We start from the raw sequence: 14,340 nt of genomic DNA on the forward strand, positions 1-14,340 counted from the left end.
CAGGATGGTGATCGTGCCCCCCCAATCTCAGCAAACGCTGGCAGGGGCTCATGGGAATTGTAGTCCATGCACATCTGGAGGACCGCAGGTTGGCTACCCCTGCTCCAAAGGACACCCAACACAGTTTCTTTTCAGACCAAATCTTTTATTCTGTGTGTTCGAAGCCCGGAAATCCAAATGAGACACCCTCCACCCTCTCCCGTGAGAAAGGTGGACGGCGGCCGTCGGAAGATCAGTAGTTGCTCTGTCGTTCTTGCTGCCGGTACCCTCCGCGGCGCAGGTAGCCGCCTTCATTCTTACGGTAGCCGTCTTTTTGATCTGTAGGGCAGAGAGGGACAGGGAAATGATGCTGGCGGAAGGCAGGCAGCAAAAGAGCCCAGAATTGAGACTGGGGTGGGTGGTGTGTGTGTGTGTGTGTGAGACACAGACGGAATGTGTATGCGGGGAAGGAAATTACAGTATGATGAAGGGGGTCTGAACTGCATTCGAGTGCTTAGCTCCCGTTCGTCTGCCAAAACATGTTGCAGCTTTTCAATCGGAACTTGCATCGTTTCGGCTTGAAAAAACAGGAAGGGGCCATTTCGAGTCAAAGAGAGTTGGGATTTCGCCTCAAAGCAAGGGAAGCAGGTAGCACCACCCCACAGCCGGAAGCCCCATCCAGAGGGAGGGGTGTGTGTGTGTTTGCATGCTCCTGCACCAGCTTAAAATACACCTTGAAATGCTTGCTGCGGGGTGAAGGTGAACCAGAAAACAGGTTTGTGTGTGTGTGTGTGTGTGTGAAAAATCATTCTCTCCCCTTGTGCCCACAGAAATCTAGACAGAATCCAGATCTTTGGAAAATTGCTCAGATGGCTTCTTCACAATTGCAAAGGAAATGGGAGCAATTTTTTTTAAATGGGTATACCACCGAATCCCTGGAACGGAGGACTGCCCTACACAGATCGCAGCAGAAATGTAGCCAGGGGAATATCTGGACGAGCGGGGAGGAGACGAGGAAGAAACCGGAAGGGGGAGAGACCCTCCAGCGCTCTACTCACCCCGGAAATAACCCCCATAGATGCCCTGCTTCTGGTCAAAGACCCTTTCATTGTTCTCCACGAGGCTGCCCAGCTTCTCGGCCAGCTGCAAAGCCAGGTTCTGCTGGGACGTGGGCTCCGTTCGGTGCATGACCACCGTCTGGGTCGGCTGGTCCAGGGAGGCCTGGGGGAGGGAAGGGGAGGCGGGGAAAGAAGGGCAAGATCAGGGGATGCTCAGACCAATCTGGTAAGGGAAGCTCTGCTACGAGCTCTCAAACTTTCTTAAAGTCCCTTCCTCCCAAGAAGGTCCACTTAAAGTTCTTTGGAGGCCTCGTTGAAGCTGCAGGACTTGGCCTTTGAACTCGGCAATTTGTGTGGCAGTAACCCATTTCTCCAGGCCTGGCGGCCTTGAGCTTGGCCAGCCCCACCAGCCCTTCTGCATATCTCCACCAGCCCTGCCAGGCCAGTGGCCCTCTCACCATCAGCTCCTCATTGATGATCATCTTGCTGATGATGCTGTGCACAGTGGGCAAGTCCAGCTCGAACATGTCGGACAAGATCTCCATGCTAAAGATGAGGAGAAGAAGGAGGAGAGACATGGACTCAGGTAGGCTCTTAGAGGACTCTGTTTTGTTTGCCTGATGCACAATTAAAAAGTGCTTTGAAGGGCAACGGGAGGGTTTGTTTTGTGGGGGAGGCTGACTGGAGGCAGGGGATGAATCTCGGGAGGGCCCCCCATGCCCCCCACAGCAGGGAATGCTCCACCACTGCGGCCACACGCGCTCAGCGGACTGTGTCACGCCATCTTTGGAGGAGGTGAAAGTTCAACAGGTGGCCTTCCCGCGTCACCCCCAAGACACGCTACCTGATGGAATCGTAGACGCTGCTGTATGTGAAGAGGTAGGTTCGGAGAGACTCCTCCTGGATCTTCCTGTAGGGGGCACCGGAGAGACAAGAGAAGCAGCCGTGAGGACTAGAAACATGAACTTCTAAAAGGGGAAGGGGTGCATGATAAACTTCTTCACTCTCTCAACATTCGTCTGCGGGGGCACATGCATTGACGGGAAGGAGTTTAAACCCTTTCCCATTCACACAATTTCGATTATTAGCTTTTTTTATTAGGGAGAAAGAAAGCGGGCAGCTGCCTCTTGCCTACCTCCTCTTTAAAGGGCTGTAAATGTTGCAGGATGTAGTAAAAAAATAATGCCCCCTCAGCAATAAAGGAACTATACATCGATTGCCCTAGCTTCTCCGTAATCTGCAGCGCTGCATTTGGGCAAAGTGGCAGGAAATCCTCCTTGCATCCCCCCTCCCCTTGATCCCGCCTCCAAACTGACCGGACAAGCATGCCGCGCACTTTGTCCGCCTCGGGGAAGAGGTCCCAGACTTTCCCGTTCATTTTCTCGTTGACGATGAACCGGTGGCAGGTCTTCCAGTCACCCATCTTCATCGCCTTGGAGGCAGCCACCACGTGCTCCCTCATGGACTCCGGGGGGCCTGGAACGGAGAGGAGGCAGGGGATGAGGCTGGGGACCGACCCAAGCCTGACGGGAATTTCCTGCAGCAGCAGCTTTTATGGCTGCTCAGATAGAGGCAGAAACGGCCAAGAGAGCAATCCCCCACGGCTAGAATGGACAACGGGGCTACTTGGGGGTCTGCTCACCCAGAAGGGGCTGGCGCTCGCCCACGCGCAGCTGGTGGTGGAACTGCTTGCTGATCATGCGCCGCCGCGCGTCGAACTCGTGGGCGGCCATGTAGGGGATCTCGAGCAGCATGGCGGACACCAGGTAGACGCACTCCAGCAGCTCCAGGTTGATGTGCATGTGGAAGGGCACCTGCCGGCGCTTCTCGATCTTCTCTTGCTCCTGGTTGCGCTCCTGCATGCTGCGCATCAGCAGGCCCTGCCCCAGCAGCTCCTTGGCCCGCCCGCTCGACTGGATGTCCAGCAGGGCGTTGTGGGCGTCCTTGATCATGCCCTGGCGGAAGGCGCAGATGCCGAGCTGCACCATCGTCCGGTTGTACAGGATCTGCGACGGCGAAGGGGGGGGGAGTTACGGAGGTCATGGCCTTCAGCACCTACTAGTCATGGCTGTGTGGTGGGAAGGGGGGGACAAACGGTGGCTCTCTGGGTGACCATGGACTACAATTCCCATGAGCCCCGACCTTCTGGCAGGGGGTTGTGGGAATTGTAGTCAATTATGCCTGCAAAAGCCTTTGCTCCCGCTAGCTGTTCTTTCATTGGACAGAAGGACCAGAAATGGGGACAAGAATCTAGACTTTCCCCTTCTGTGCTACAGTCTCAGTCTCAAGTCTCTATGATCCTTTGGCCGGCCACCTCACCCCTAGCCTGCTTTTCCCCAGGGAAACAAAGGCACACGGCCATGTGACGCTAATATGGGCAGTCTGCCTGATTGCACAGAACAGATGCTGCTGGAGATGTATACAGCGAGGGAGCATGAAGGTCACTGCCATTCGCTGATATTTATACTCTGCTTTTCTCTCCCGATGGGGGCCCTCAAAGTGAATGACACGTTTTGATTCCTATTCCTCCATATGATTATTATACCAATCCTCCACTGTGGTAGGCTAGGAGGAAAGTAAATCAGCAGCCCAAGGTCAGCCAGAGAGCGACCCCAGCAGCCTGGGAATTGGAACTTGGGCCTCCCATGATCCCAGTCTGACAACACTGATCACTGCACTACACAGGAACTCCAAGCCCCTCAAAGAGGGCTCTGCTCTGGGAAAAGTCTCAAATCTCTGTTGAACCAAGCTAATCAGTCTGCTTGTCGGGAGAAGTAACCACTCTAGGCCAGCAACTCACTGCTCTTGGAGGCCTGGCTATGCCCAAGCGCCATCCCTTCCCCACAGCCCTTCTTGCCCCGGTTTTGCTCTCTAACCTGCACTGGAGGGTCTGCGTGCTGGATATTGTCCTGGAGGTGACTCATGAGCATCAGATCGCGGGCCTGGTACCAGCGGTCGTGCAGAGCGTGATGGTAAATGTGGCACAGGATAGCGCAGGTGCGAATCCGGTCCGTCCGGTCCTTGGCGTAGATGAACTTGCAGAGGCGCTCCATCAGCACGGCTGAGTCCTCAGCTTCGTTTTCGGCCTGGTCTTGCTCGGACTAGGAGGAGAATCGGGACTGTCAGAGAAGCAAAGAACAAGCCTCCGCCAGATTTTGGGGTTGTGCGCACCCACCTTGCATGGAATGCTATAGCCACAAGGTGGACTAGGCATGGGCAAGAAAAAGATTCGGACTATTCTCGATTCGGAAAGAATCAATTCCTCCAAGTCTCCTAAACTGTAATTTTGATTCACTGAATCACTTTGGATACAGCCAAATTGATTTGGCACCATGGAAACCAACGGTGCCATTCACATCTATGGGGATTTCCCCCTTTTTATCTTTTCTGGACTGGGGGGGGGGCTGAGGTACAGGCACCAAACTCGCCGCGTAGCTGCAGGAACCTCTCCTGGAAAGGACCCCCCCCCCCCCAAGTTGCAAAAAGATTGGACTGCGGGTCCAAGTCTAGGGGCACCCAAAGACAGTCCACCCCATCCAATCACCATTATTTTGTATGGTGAGAAAAAATTATTCTCTAGTCTGTTCTCACTACATGAAATAATGGAGGCCAGATGGGGGCATGGTTTTTGGGTGCCCCTAGAACTGAATCCCCTGGTCCAATTGTTTTGCAACTTGGATATTCTTTTGAGGAGAGGCTCCTGCAGCTTTGCTGTAAGTTTGGTGCCTCTACCTCAATCCCCCCCCCCACATCCCAGGAAAGACAAAAAGGGGAACTTCCCACCTTTCTCTCCCTTTACAGTTTAAAGGACCACTTGCTCGAATCGTGCCGAATCACGATTCGGCCACAAATCAAGGCCGATTCGGGGACTTTTGGGCCGGATCGAATTCCATGCGTATAATGGGAACCTGCTGGTAAGACCAGCTTGCTCTCAGGGTGGGGCCTGGCTGCTTGGACAGAGACCAACAGACCTTGCTGTCCCCAGCCGGTCCCTGCTGCCGCTGGTGGGCCTTGTAGTCGAACTTGTAGTACGTGTGGAGAATGCGGCGGAGGTAAATGCGGCAGATCTCCTCCGTGGTTCCCTTGTCCTGCAGGTAGTTCTGCACGCGGTCGATGATCTTGCAGACCCGGCCCTCGTCCTTCAGGTGGTCCACGTATTCTGGTGGGAAGAGCACACGGATTTTTCTGCGTTCTTACAGGCAGGGCTGGCCGTTTCTGACACATCATGCAAAATCTGACAACAGCTAGGGTGGAATAATCGGGTCAGCACCTGTTTTGGGGAGGCTAGCAATTCTCAAGTTTCTAGCCCTTATGATTGTAGCATTCGAATCTGAACACACTCCAGATGCATCTGAACAAGGCTTCTGCGACCAAAGTGGGGCCTTCTGTGTTTTGATGAGCTGCCCCTTTTTTCATCCTGGTCATAACCCGTTTCTTTACAAAACCATTTTTCAAAAAGCGATTCCCAGGTTTTTTTTCTTTAACAAGCATATAAGAAAACCCCTGCTGAACCAGAACAGTGTCTCACACAGTAGCCAAACAGTTCCAACAGGGCACAGAGGCAGAGGCCCTCCCAATGTTGCCTCTTGGCGCCGGTATTCACAGGTTGACTTCCTCTGATCATGGAGGTTCTGTTCAGTCATCATGACTAGTAGCCACTGACTGACCTACCCTCCACGAATCTAATTCCCTTTTAAAGCCATTAATGACTACAAATGATCATTACATTTTCTGGCAGCAAATAACACTTTTTGTTTTATTTATCACTATACAACCTTATGGACTCCAGACAGTTCACAACAAAATACAGTAATCATCATATCATACTAAAGCAGTTCAAACCGCAGCCCCTCCCCTCCATTCTAATCGCTCATTGTATAAAGAAGTTTTGTCCATCCTGAATCTACTCCAGACAGATCCAATAGCAGTCCTTCTGCATTGGGTGCTGACCCAACAAGCACCCCTCTCCATTGGCTACAGGTTTCAGTCCCCACCCACCCCATTTGGGGCTTCTGAGATTCCCCCCCCCCCACGCACTCACCTTGAGAGTGGGGGTCTGTGTTCTGCATGATCTTGGTGAACTCCTCGTCCATCCGCTCCACCAGCGTCAGAATGCAGCCACGGACACGGAGGGGCTAAGGGGGAAAAGGGAAACAGGGAAACAGGCAACAGGACAGAGGGGTGTCAAATGCCGCCAGGCATGTTGAGAAAAGGAAGCTGCTTCGGTTGCTGGCCAGAAGAGTGGCAGTCACCGAAAAGCACAGCAATGGATCGCAATTGTGTCCATTAAACCTTTTGCATTAAGCCAGAACACAGTGACGTCAGACAAAAGTTCACAGATGAACAAAGCACAGCATCAGAGGTGACTCCCCTTCTAGGGAGTCATCAACAAGTAGACATACGTCTGACGCAAGACTGATCTGTGTACAGCCCCACACGATGTGAGGGAACTGATGCTCCCAACCACACTAAGGCCCTATCTGGCTTGGTGCTGAGGTGTGGGGAAAGGAGGGACTTCAGCCTTCACTTCCCTCACGATTTTCCCTGAGCTGAAACAGCCTGTGGAGTTCAGTCTGCCCCACTGCGGGGCAAGTCCTTGTGTGCTTGGGCACTTTGCTTCACATTTGGAGCTGCAAAGATCACAGCCAACTCAGGCCAGACCCCGGCTTCAGTCTGGGCCTTCAGGAATCAGCTTTGCACTTGCAAGCAACTCTGTGGGAGGACCCTGCCCCTTCACTCCTCTGGCTGTCAGGCTGCAGTATCTGCCAATAGGGCTCTTTTAAGGTCACCTGTGCCACTAACAGAATGCTGCAGGTCATACGCTAACTTAGGCTTCAACAAGTGCTTGTATGCTCACACACACACACACATGCACATGCTTTCCTGCCCTCTTAATTCTGGCTCGCCTCTCTACACCAGAGGCCCCATGCACCCCCTCCAGCGCATTCTACCCTGCCCCGGATAGACGGGAGGAGCTGCAGACATCTGCCTACTGGATACCAACCTGCTCGTTATTGGACAGGTTCTCCGAGTCTTCCGCAATGTTCTCGCCGATGAAGATGTTGGGTTGTGCAAAGAGGATGTCCATGAGCTCGTCGATGCATTCGAGGCACTTCAGCCACATCTCGGGCTGCGCGGAAAGCAGAGCAAAGATGCTGCTCAGCGTTTTAAAAAGGCTTGAGCTTTGCCGGGCCGCGGGTCCCAAGCCATGCTGGAAAGGGCCTGAGGCTCGTGCCGGGCTCCTTCCCCTGCCCGCAGCCCCCCTACCTTCATGTACGTGGCTAAGTTGGGGTTGTAGTCGTACAGGGAAGCCACAATGTTGAACTTGATCTTGACGTCGATGGCGATGCCCAGGTTGTTCTCCGCGGCGATTCCAACCAGCAACTGCAGAAGTTCGATCTGGGCCGCCCTGGAAGGAGAAGATTTGCTTGTACGGATGGAGGGGGCATCGCTCTACGATATTGTCTGATACTCCCCAAAAATCAGCCCAATGTTCACCAAGCTATGCAAAGGTTTCTAGCCCTGGGGCAACACGGGTTCTGATTTAGTGATCCATACGTGCCAGGATCATGGATCTTTCCTGTTTTTCTTTCCTCCAAGCAATCTCCATTCCCATCCCACAAAATAAGATTCCCAGAACTTCTGAATGCCTTCTCTCACCTATCCGTGCCTTTCTTTCCCCGGGCCTGGAGGATCTCGTTGAGCTTCTTCACCACCACTGCGTGGTTGATCTCTGTGCCTTTGGCAAACATCTTGGGCTTCTCCTGCAGGGAGAGGAAGGGGCAGAATGGTTCAAACTATGCGGTGAGGGGCAACGGAAAGGAGGAGATGGCAGAAGTCCTCCCACCCATCCTGCGACCTACAGCCAGCCCCTAGGAGGCACCGGCAGAGCCTGCCTTACCTTCACCAGTGGGACACCACCCTTGACCTTCTCCCACTCGCCACTTTCGTTGTCATCCTCGTCGCCTTCGTATTTCTTAGATTTGCGGTCTTGCTTCTTCTTGGCCTTCTCCTCCCGCTTCTTCTCCAGGACTCTCTTGTCCTCTTCCGTCCCGGTCCTGATTGGAGAGCAAAGGACGGATTAAAATAAGTTTATTCTTTTCAGCCCTTGAGCATCTGAGGCCCCAAGCCCCACGAGGTTGTGTCTTCACCAGCTTGCATGTCTCAATTTCCCCAGGGGAGAATTGTGCCCTAGCCTTGGAGACTTCCCAATTCCACCATTGCCTAGGTCCAAAAAATGTCCCTACCTGCCAAGAGAGCACATGTTAAGCAACCAGTGCAGCAGCTCCCCCCCCCCCCCCCCAAGTGACTCAGCTTTGGACCGATCCAGCTCAAGAGTTTTGCTTTCAAATTAGAAGGGATAAACTCCGACCAGAGATCAGCTCAGGGGCCCTTGTCATTCATCACAAACGACACATACAGAGACGCTGATGCTCAAGGGTCCCACTCCCCAGCCCAAGGGCCATGTCCCCCTTACTTCTTAAGGAATCTGGAGGCCAACGAGGTGTATTTGCCTTCATCCTCGTCTGACTCTGAGTCGGATTCTGAATCTGAAGAGCCCCAGTCTTCGTCGTCGTCAGAATCCTCCTCCTCCTCATCTTCATCCTGCCAGCAAAAAGTGGGAGGGGAGAAAAGGCTTGGTCAACCAGCAATCTGTGTAAAAGATCTGTGCCCACAAGCAGCTTGGGGCGAAGGGGGAGGAGTGAAAAGCAACAGCCAATCAGGTGAAAGGGCTTGAGTTTCTGTGCTTCTTCCCTGCATAAAAAAAAGAAGAGATCTCTCTTTTGCTCTCCTCCACCCCTGCCTGACTTTTAAAATATAAGCAGCACTCAGTTCTTCTTGCAGCACAGAAAGGGTGCTGATTGGCCGTTCAGCAGCTCTCACCTCGATCTTTTTGAGGAACTTGCCGCGCGCGTCGCCGGCCCCTTCCTTCTTCTTCAGGAAAGCAGCTGCCCCCATACCATCATCGTCATCTTCATCCATCGATGAAGATCCTGGGGGAGGGGGGAAACATTGAGAAGGAAAACAAGATTACTTCCTGGGGCCAAGCTCAGCAACTGGAATGCCTGATGTTATACACGGCCCCCAAAAGCAACAGTGGAGGCGCCTGATCCCGATTGGGGCTTCGGTGCTATGCTTGGTAGTACTGAACTCTCCCTTCCACGTGGAATTTCTCTGAAAGAAAGTGCCTTCCCTGCTTTGAGCACACCTTGACCCGGATGGCCCAGGCTACCTGGTCTTGTCAGAGCTCCGATGCCAAGTGGGGCTGGCCCTGAACAGTCGTGGATGGGAGATGTCCAAGTGGGTCGCGGTTGCCATGAAGAGGCAGGCAACAGAAAGTCATTTTTGCTCCTCTCTTGCCTTGAAAATCTAACAGGGGCACCAGGAATCAGCTGTACCTTGACAGCACCTTGCACCACAAACTTCAAGTGGAGCGCACTCTTCCCCTGCAGGGTCTTAAAAGCAGGGACGGCCAAATTGTGGCTCCCCGGATGTCCATGGGCTACAATTCCCATGAGCCCCTGCCAGCTGGAAGCCAAGGTCACCCAGCTGGCAGCATGCGGGGGAGCGCGGAATCAAACCTGGCTCGCCAGATTAGAAGTCCGCCCTCCTGACCACTACACCAAGCTTACCCACAATACAGCAACCACCTCCTGACCTGTTAGTCTGCCCCTAACTCACCTTCTGAATCGTCGCTCTTCTTGTCCTCATCTTCATCCGCGGACTGCTCGGGATTCTGGAAGACGGAGAGACTGTGTGACACAGGCTACCAGGATGGGCTACCCGCCCTCAACGCCTGCTTGCACTTCCACACAAGAAGCCCGGTTCCACTGAGCTCAGGCTGCAGGCGGCTTTCAACACGCCTGGCAAGCCCGCTCCTGCAGTATTTACGGAGACGACAGCTCCCTTCCCGCACAGGGTTTCTCAGCCGCCTCCCCGGAAGGCCTCCGCCTGCCATGTGGGATACCTGGCGGTAGGAAGTGATCTGGGTCTCGTAATCCCGGTTGTACTTCCGGATCTTCTGGCGGAGGGTGCTGAGCGCCTTGGCGTTGTTCTTATTCATCTTCTTCTTGCCTTCCTTGTCCTCCCAGAGCTACGAATGGCAGGAAAGGAGGGAGAAGCAGTTAGAGCCTGCAAGCAGCTGTGCATTCCACAAAGCAACCGTTGACTTCCTCCAAAGACATGCAATGGAGAAAGATCATCTCAGGCAAGGTTGGATGTGATTTGGGGTGGGAGGGGCTGCCCCCTGCCCTATTCACATATAAAGCACAAGAAGATGTCCAAAGCTGTCAGGACAGTCATTTCCAGGTAATCTTAATAAGTGAGGTAGGGGGAGAACCTAAGGTGGCAAGACTGGCAGGAGAAGCCCCTTCTCTTTTGGACACTCCTTGCACTGTTACAGGAAGCACCTTTCTGACTTTGAGAACCTGGACGGCTTTATGAGAACACACACGGTTGCGGTAGCCGATCTAATCAAGCACAAGAGTTGGCAGAGTCAGCTTCCACAGGTCCATACTGTCCCGCCCCTCCATCAGTACCTCATTGAGGTAGTCTTCAAGGTCTGCCAAGATGCGGATGTAGAACCGGGGCACCCCTTCCTTGTCCACAATGCTCTTGGCCTTCCCGTAGGCCTTGCCCAGCAGCTCAAACTCCTCCAGGCACTTGGTGACGTCCCGGATCTTCATAGCGTTTCGGATGGTCTTGATCAAGTTGGTGAGCTCTTCGAACCTGCCAGCGTTTGGAGGGAGATTTCACACAGGGCCCCTCCAAAGAACAGTGTGACATGTTGAGGAACAGAATGGTCAATTTCCTAGACATCTGAAGATGCTATGGGACATAGCCCTCCAGTGACCAAGCAACCCTCTTCCCACAAGACCGGCCATGTTACCTCTTGTCCTTCGCGCTGCGCACCACTCTTTTCGTATCTTCTTCATCTTCACTCAGAATCAAAGGCCTACGAGAAAGACATAGACCGTTTATGCACTACGAACTTCACTGCCCCAGCTCCCATGCAGGAGCACAAACTGGGGTTGGATGAGGTGCACCGGGCCAAAGGCTCCCCTGTGTGGGTGCAGGAAGAGGTGGGGCAACCTGCCACGACTAAAACTCCAGCCTGCAGCCCGGCATGAAACCTCCAGTGCATAAACGGTCATAGAGATGCCCAAGCAGAAGAGGAGTCTCAGAAAATTGTCAACAATTAGGGGAAAGAGAAGGCGAGAGGAAAGATGTTCAGGAGACACAGCCAGAATCCAAAGAGATGCCTTCAGGGCTCCCATACACTCTCTCAACCCCACATATCTCGTTACATAGCCTAAGTCACTGTTTAACAGCTCTCTGACTCTGGGTCTCCCACTTGCCCAGATCCTCCCTGCCCTCCTTCACACTTACTGTTTTCCATAGTTGCCTCCAACAGGCTTGGCCACCTGCTCATCCCCGGAAAGCGATGACTCCGACTCGCTGTCCGAGCCCGTGGTAAAGAAGCGCGACATGGCAGCGGCAGCTCTGGGTCAACGACCCACTCCCCAGTCCTAAGCAGAGTCCAAGTTACAAGGGACAGCAAGTTCAGTATCTTAAAAACAATTCTGTTGTTGTATTTTCTCTCACTTTACTTTAAGCTGATATTCCGGTCTGAATTATTTTGTATAGTCTCCGCTTGGGGTTGAAACAACCCCCAAGACAATATATCTCAGCGTATACTCTTCTGTTCTATGCTCTCACTTGACATCCTCTGCTGCCCTCCCATATGACAAATTTTACACATTATAGACAGCACAGGTTGCATTTGGGGTCCCCAACCTGTGTAATAGCCACTGTTGTCAAAAGGGTCACACTACAAACTGATTAAAAATATACTACATAGTGTGCACATATAAAATTAAAAACATTAGGAGCTTGAATATCAGACTGCACAATTTGCAAGCACTCCTGGCGCATGAATATCTTTTGAACCATATAAAACCAGAGGTGTTTTGGCTTCTACAGCCAAAGTGGTAAAAAATCCATTAGATATGCATTCAGAAACCTTTGTATAATTTTACATGTGCACATTATATAATTTTTGTTTGCTATTGTCTTTGTTGTAGCTTGACCGTTTTGCCAAAATTGGAAGATCTGGAGTTGAGTTTTGATTATCCTCTTTTGTTGTTTGCTGTGTAACAGCCACACGTGAGTTGCAGGTTTTCCTCCTTTATAAGCCTTCCCCGCAATGAAAGAATTTGCAAGTATTGCCATACAGAACCAGACTCAGTTTGCCATATCATTCTGCGATGTGAGTTGTATAACAACAAACGTTCTGACTTGATCTCCCCACTGCTACCCTTCCCTAATGTCTCAGATGGCAGGGCTCTTGAATTGCTGCTTCTTGATAATTGCTCGGAGACCACTGAACGGGTAGCCAAGTTTTTATCCATAGTAATGAACCACAGGGTAAAGAAGTAAATGTCACTGGTTTCATCTTTTTGTATTTGCCGCTCCCTTGCCTGCTGTAACTCTCTGCACGGTTTTTTAGACTTGTATTACAGAACCGATTTGTATATTGTTTTATATTGTGAATGCCATTAAAGGTTTTTGTATTGTATTGTGTTGAGTTTTGTTTACCCTCTTTTGTTGTTTGCTGTGTAACAGCCACATGAGTTGCGGATGTTCCTCCTTTATAAGCCTTCCTCCTGTGCAGTTTTCCTGATCTTGAAGACATACTTTGTGGCCCATTGGGGAAACCCACATATACACTCCCAATGGGCCAAATACTATCTCCAGAGATTGTTCCGCATCAGAAACAAACTATGTGAGGGGAAACTGACGCTCCTTCTCTATGCATGCTACAGTTATGACCTGAATCAGGAAGGGAAATTAAGAAGAACCTGCAACTTGTGTGTCACACAGTGTGAGGACACCCAGACCCAACCTGTGTTAATCTGATTCATTTTACCACTATATGAATCAGCAGTAAGTAATGAACCTGCCTTTTCTTGCCACTCTCTTAGCCACATCAGTTACTGGTGATAAATACAACATTCATCCACTAGACAGATTTCTGCCCAATTTTTAATGGAAACTGCTAATTGCCGCTATAGAATGTCACTGTAAAGATCAGCCTATTTCAACTTTTTGACCATGAAGGAGCCCCCCAAATAATTTTTCAGGCTTCAAGGCGCCCCAGGAAGTGGTGCCAGCTAGCCACACCTCCCTGCCACACTCCTGGAAGTGCCATCACCACCTGTGTTGACAGGCAGTCTCTAGGAGGACTAAGAGGGCAGAGACAGCAGGCTTCACCCTTTCCCAGGCACAAAAACCAGAGAGAACTCATGCTCAGGGGAGGGAGAAGCAATAGAAGCAGCTTGTTTCCTTGCTTGTGGCTGAGTCCATTAAGGCAGGAGGAGAAAGGCCACAGACCCCCAGGACTCCCTGATTGGGAATCCCTGGTCTAGACATCCTGTTTATGTTTATGCATCCTTCCACCACAGAACTCTAGGCATACAATTACTCCCACCCGGGCACCAGCCAGACACAACTGCGTCATCACGCAGCGACTTCTCGCAGGAGCCCTTTCGGCGTTGCTCAGGGATTGCATCAGGCGCCTTCGGGGCTCATTGGGACCCTTGGACGGGGCTTTTCCACGCCTGCTGCTGAGCTTTCGCTCTCCCCCCTTTACGGCTTCTCTTATCCCTGAAGAACTGGGGAGGCTCGGCAGCACAGAAGAAGAAGAGTTGGTTCTTATATGCCGCTTTTCCCTACCCGAAGGAGGCTCAAAGCGGCTTACAGTCGCCTTCCCTTTCCTCTTACGCAGCAACGTGCGGCCGCTTTGCAGAAGGAAACCGGCCAATGCCAGCTGCCCCTCTGGGGGTCGGGCCCTGAAGGCCTCGCCCTCTCCGCCCGGGGGTCAGACCCCTTGCTAGTCCTCCTCCCGCCCCCGAGTAGCCACTACGCACCTCCACACGCGCTCGCCCAAGCCGAGCCCGAAAGACACCAGCGGCTCCGCGCAGGTCCGGCCACCACGACGCATGCGTCACTTCCCAGGATGCACCGGCGCTTCCGGTCCCGGGAGGAGTGTCGCTATGGAGACGGGGGCGGGTCCTGGCGAGGCCGCCGCGTTTGGACGGAGCCGACTTCGCCTAGCCGCACGATTTGGGTTTTTAACTAGAAAGATAATGGAAGCCGCTTCACGCGCCGGGCAATTCCGGCTAACCGGCGCTTTTAAGATCTTTACCGGAAGTGACGTGCAGCGCCCCTCTGGGCAGCCCGGTTTATGAATCCTCAGCCCGAGACGAGACTGATCCCGTGACGTCAGTGAAAAGGACGATGG

General features: G+C 52.5%; 1 protein-coding gene across 1 annotated transcript; it reads right to left on the reverse strand.

The window, feature by feature from the left end:
* Nucleotides 1-124: 124 nt before the first annotated feature.
* Nucleotides 125-14,283, reverse strand: LOC143825617 (eukaryotic translation initiation factor 3 subunit C-like). Its single transcript, XM_077313765.1, has 21 exons — nt 13,967-14,283; nt 11,427-11,566; nt 10,927-10,992; nt 10,577-10,766; nt 10,006-10,131; nt 9,720-9,774; nt 8,922-9,031; nt 8,515-8,642; nt 7,939-8,095; nt 7,698-7,801; nt 7,305-7,446; nt 7,042-7,167; nt 6,079-6,172; nt 5,009-5,196; nt 3,914-4,138; nt 2,680-3,043; nt 2,354-2,513; nt 1,882-1,947; nt 1,496-1,583; nt 1,038-1,200; nt 125-318 (listed from the first exon to the last, which is right to left on the reverse strand). The coding sequence occupies exons 2-21, from the start codon at nt 11,525-11,527 to the stop codon at nt 233-235; spliced, it is 2,739 nt and encodes a 912-aa protein (XP_077169880.1). The 5' UTR covers nt 11,528-11,566; nt 13,967-14,283; the 3' UTR covers nt 125-232.
* Nucleotides 14,284-14,340: the final 57 nt, after the last annotated feature.

This window comes from Paroedura picta, chromosome 16 (genome assembly GCF_049243985.1).
Source record: "Paroedura picta isolate Pp20150507F chromosome 16, Ppicta_v3.0, whole genome shotgun sequence".
NCBI lineage: Eukaryota > Metazoa > Chordata > Lepidosauria > Squamata > Gekkonidae > Paroedura > Paroedura picta.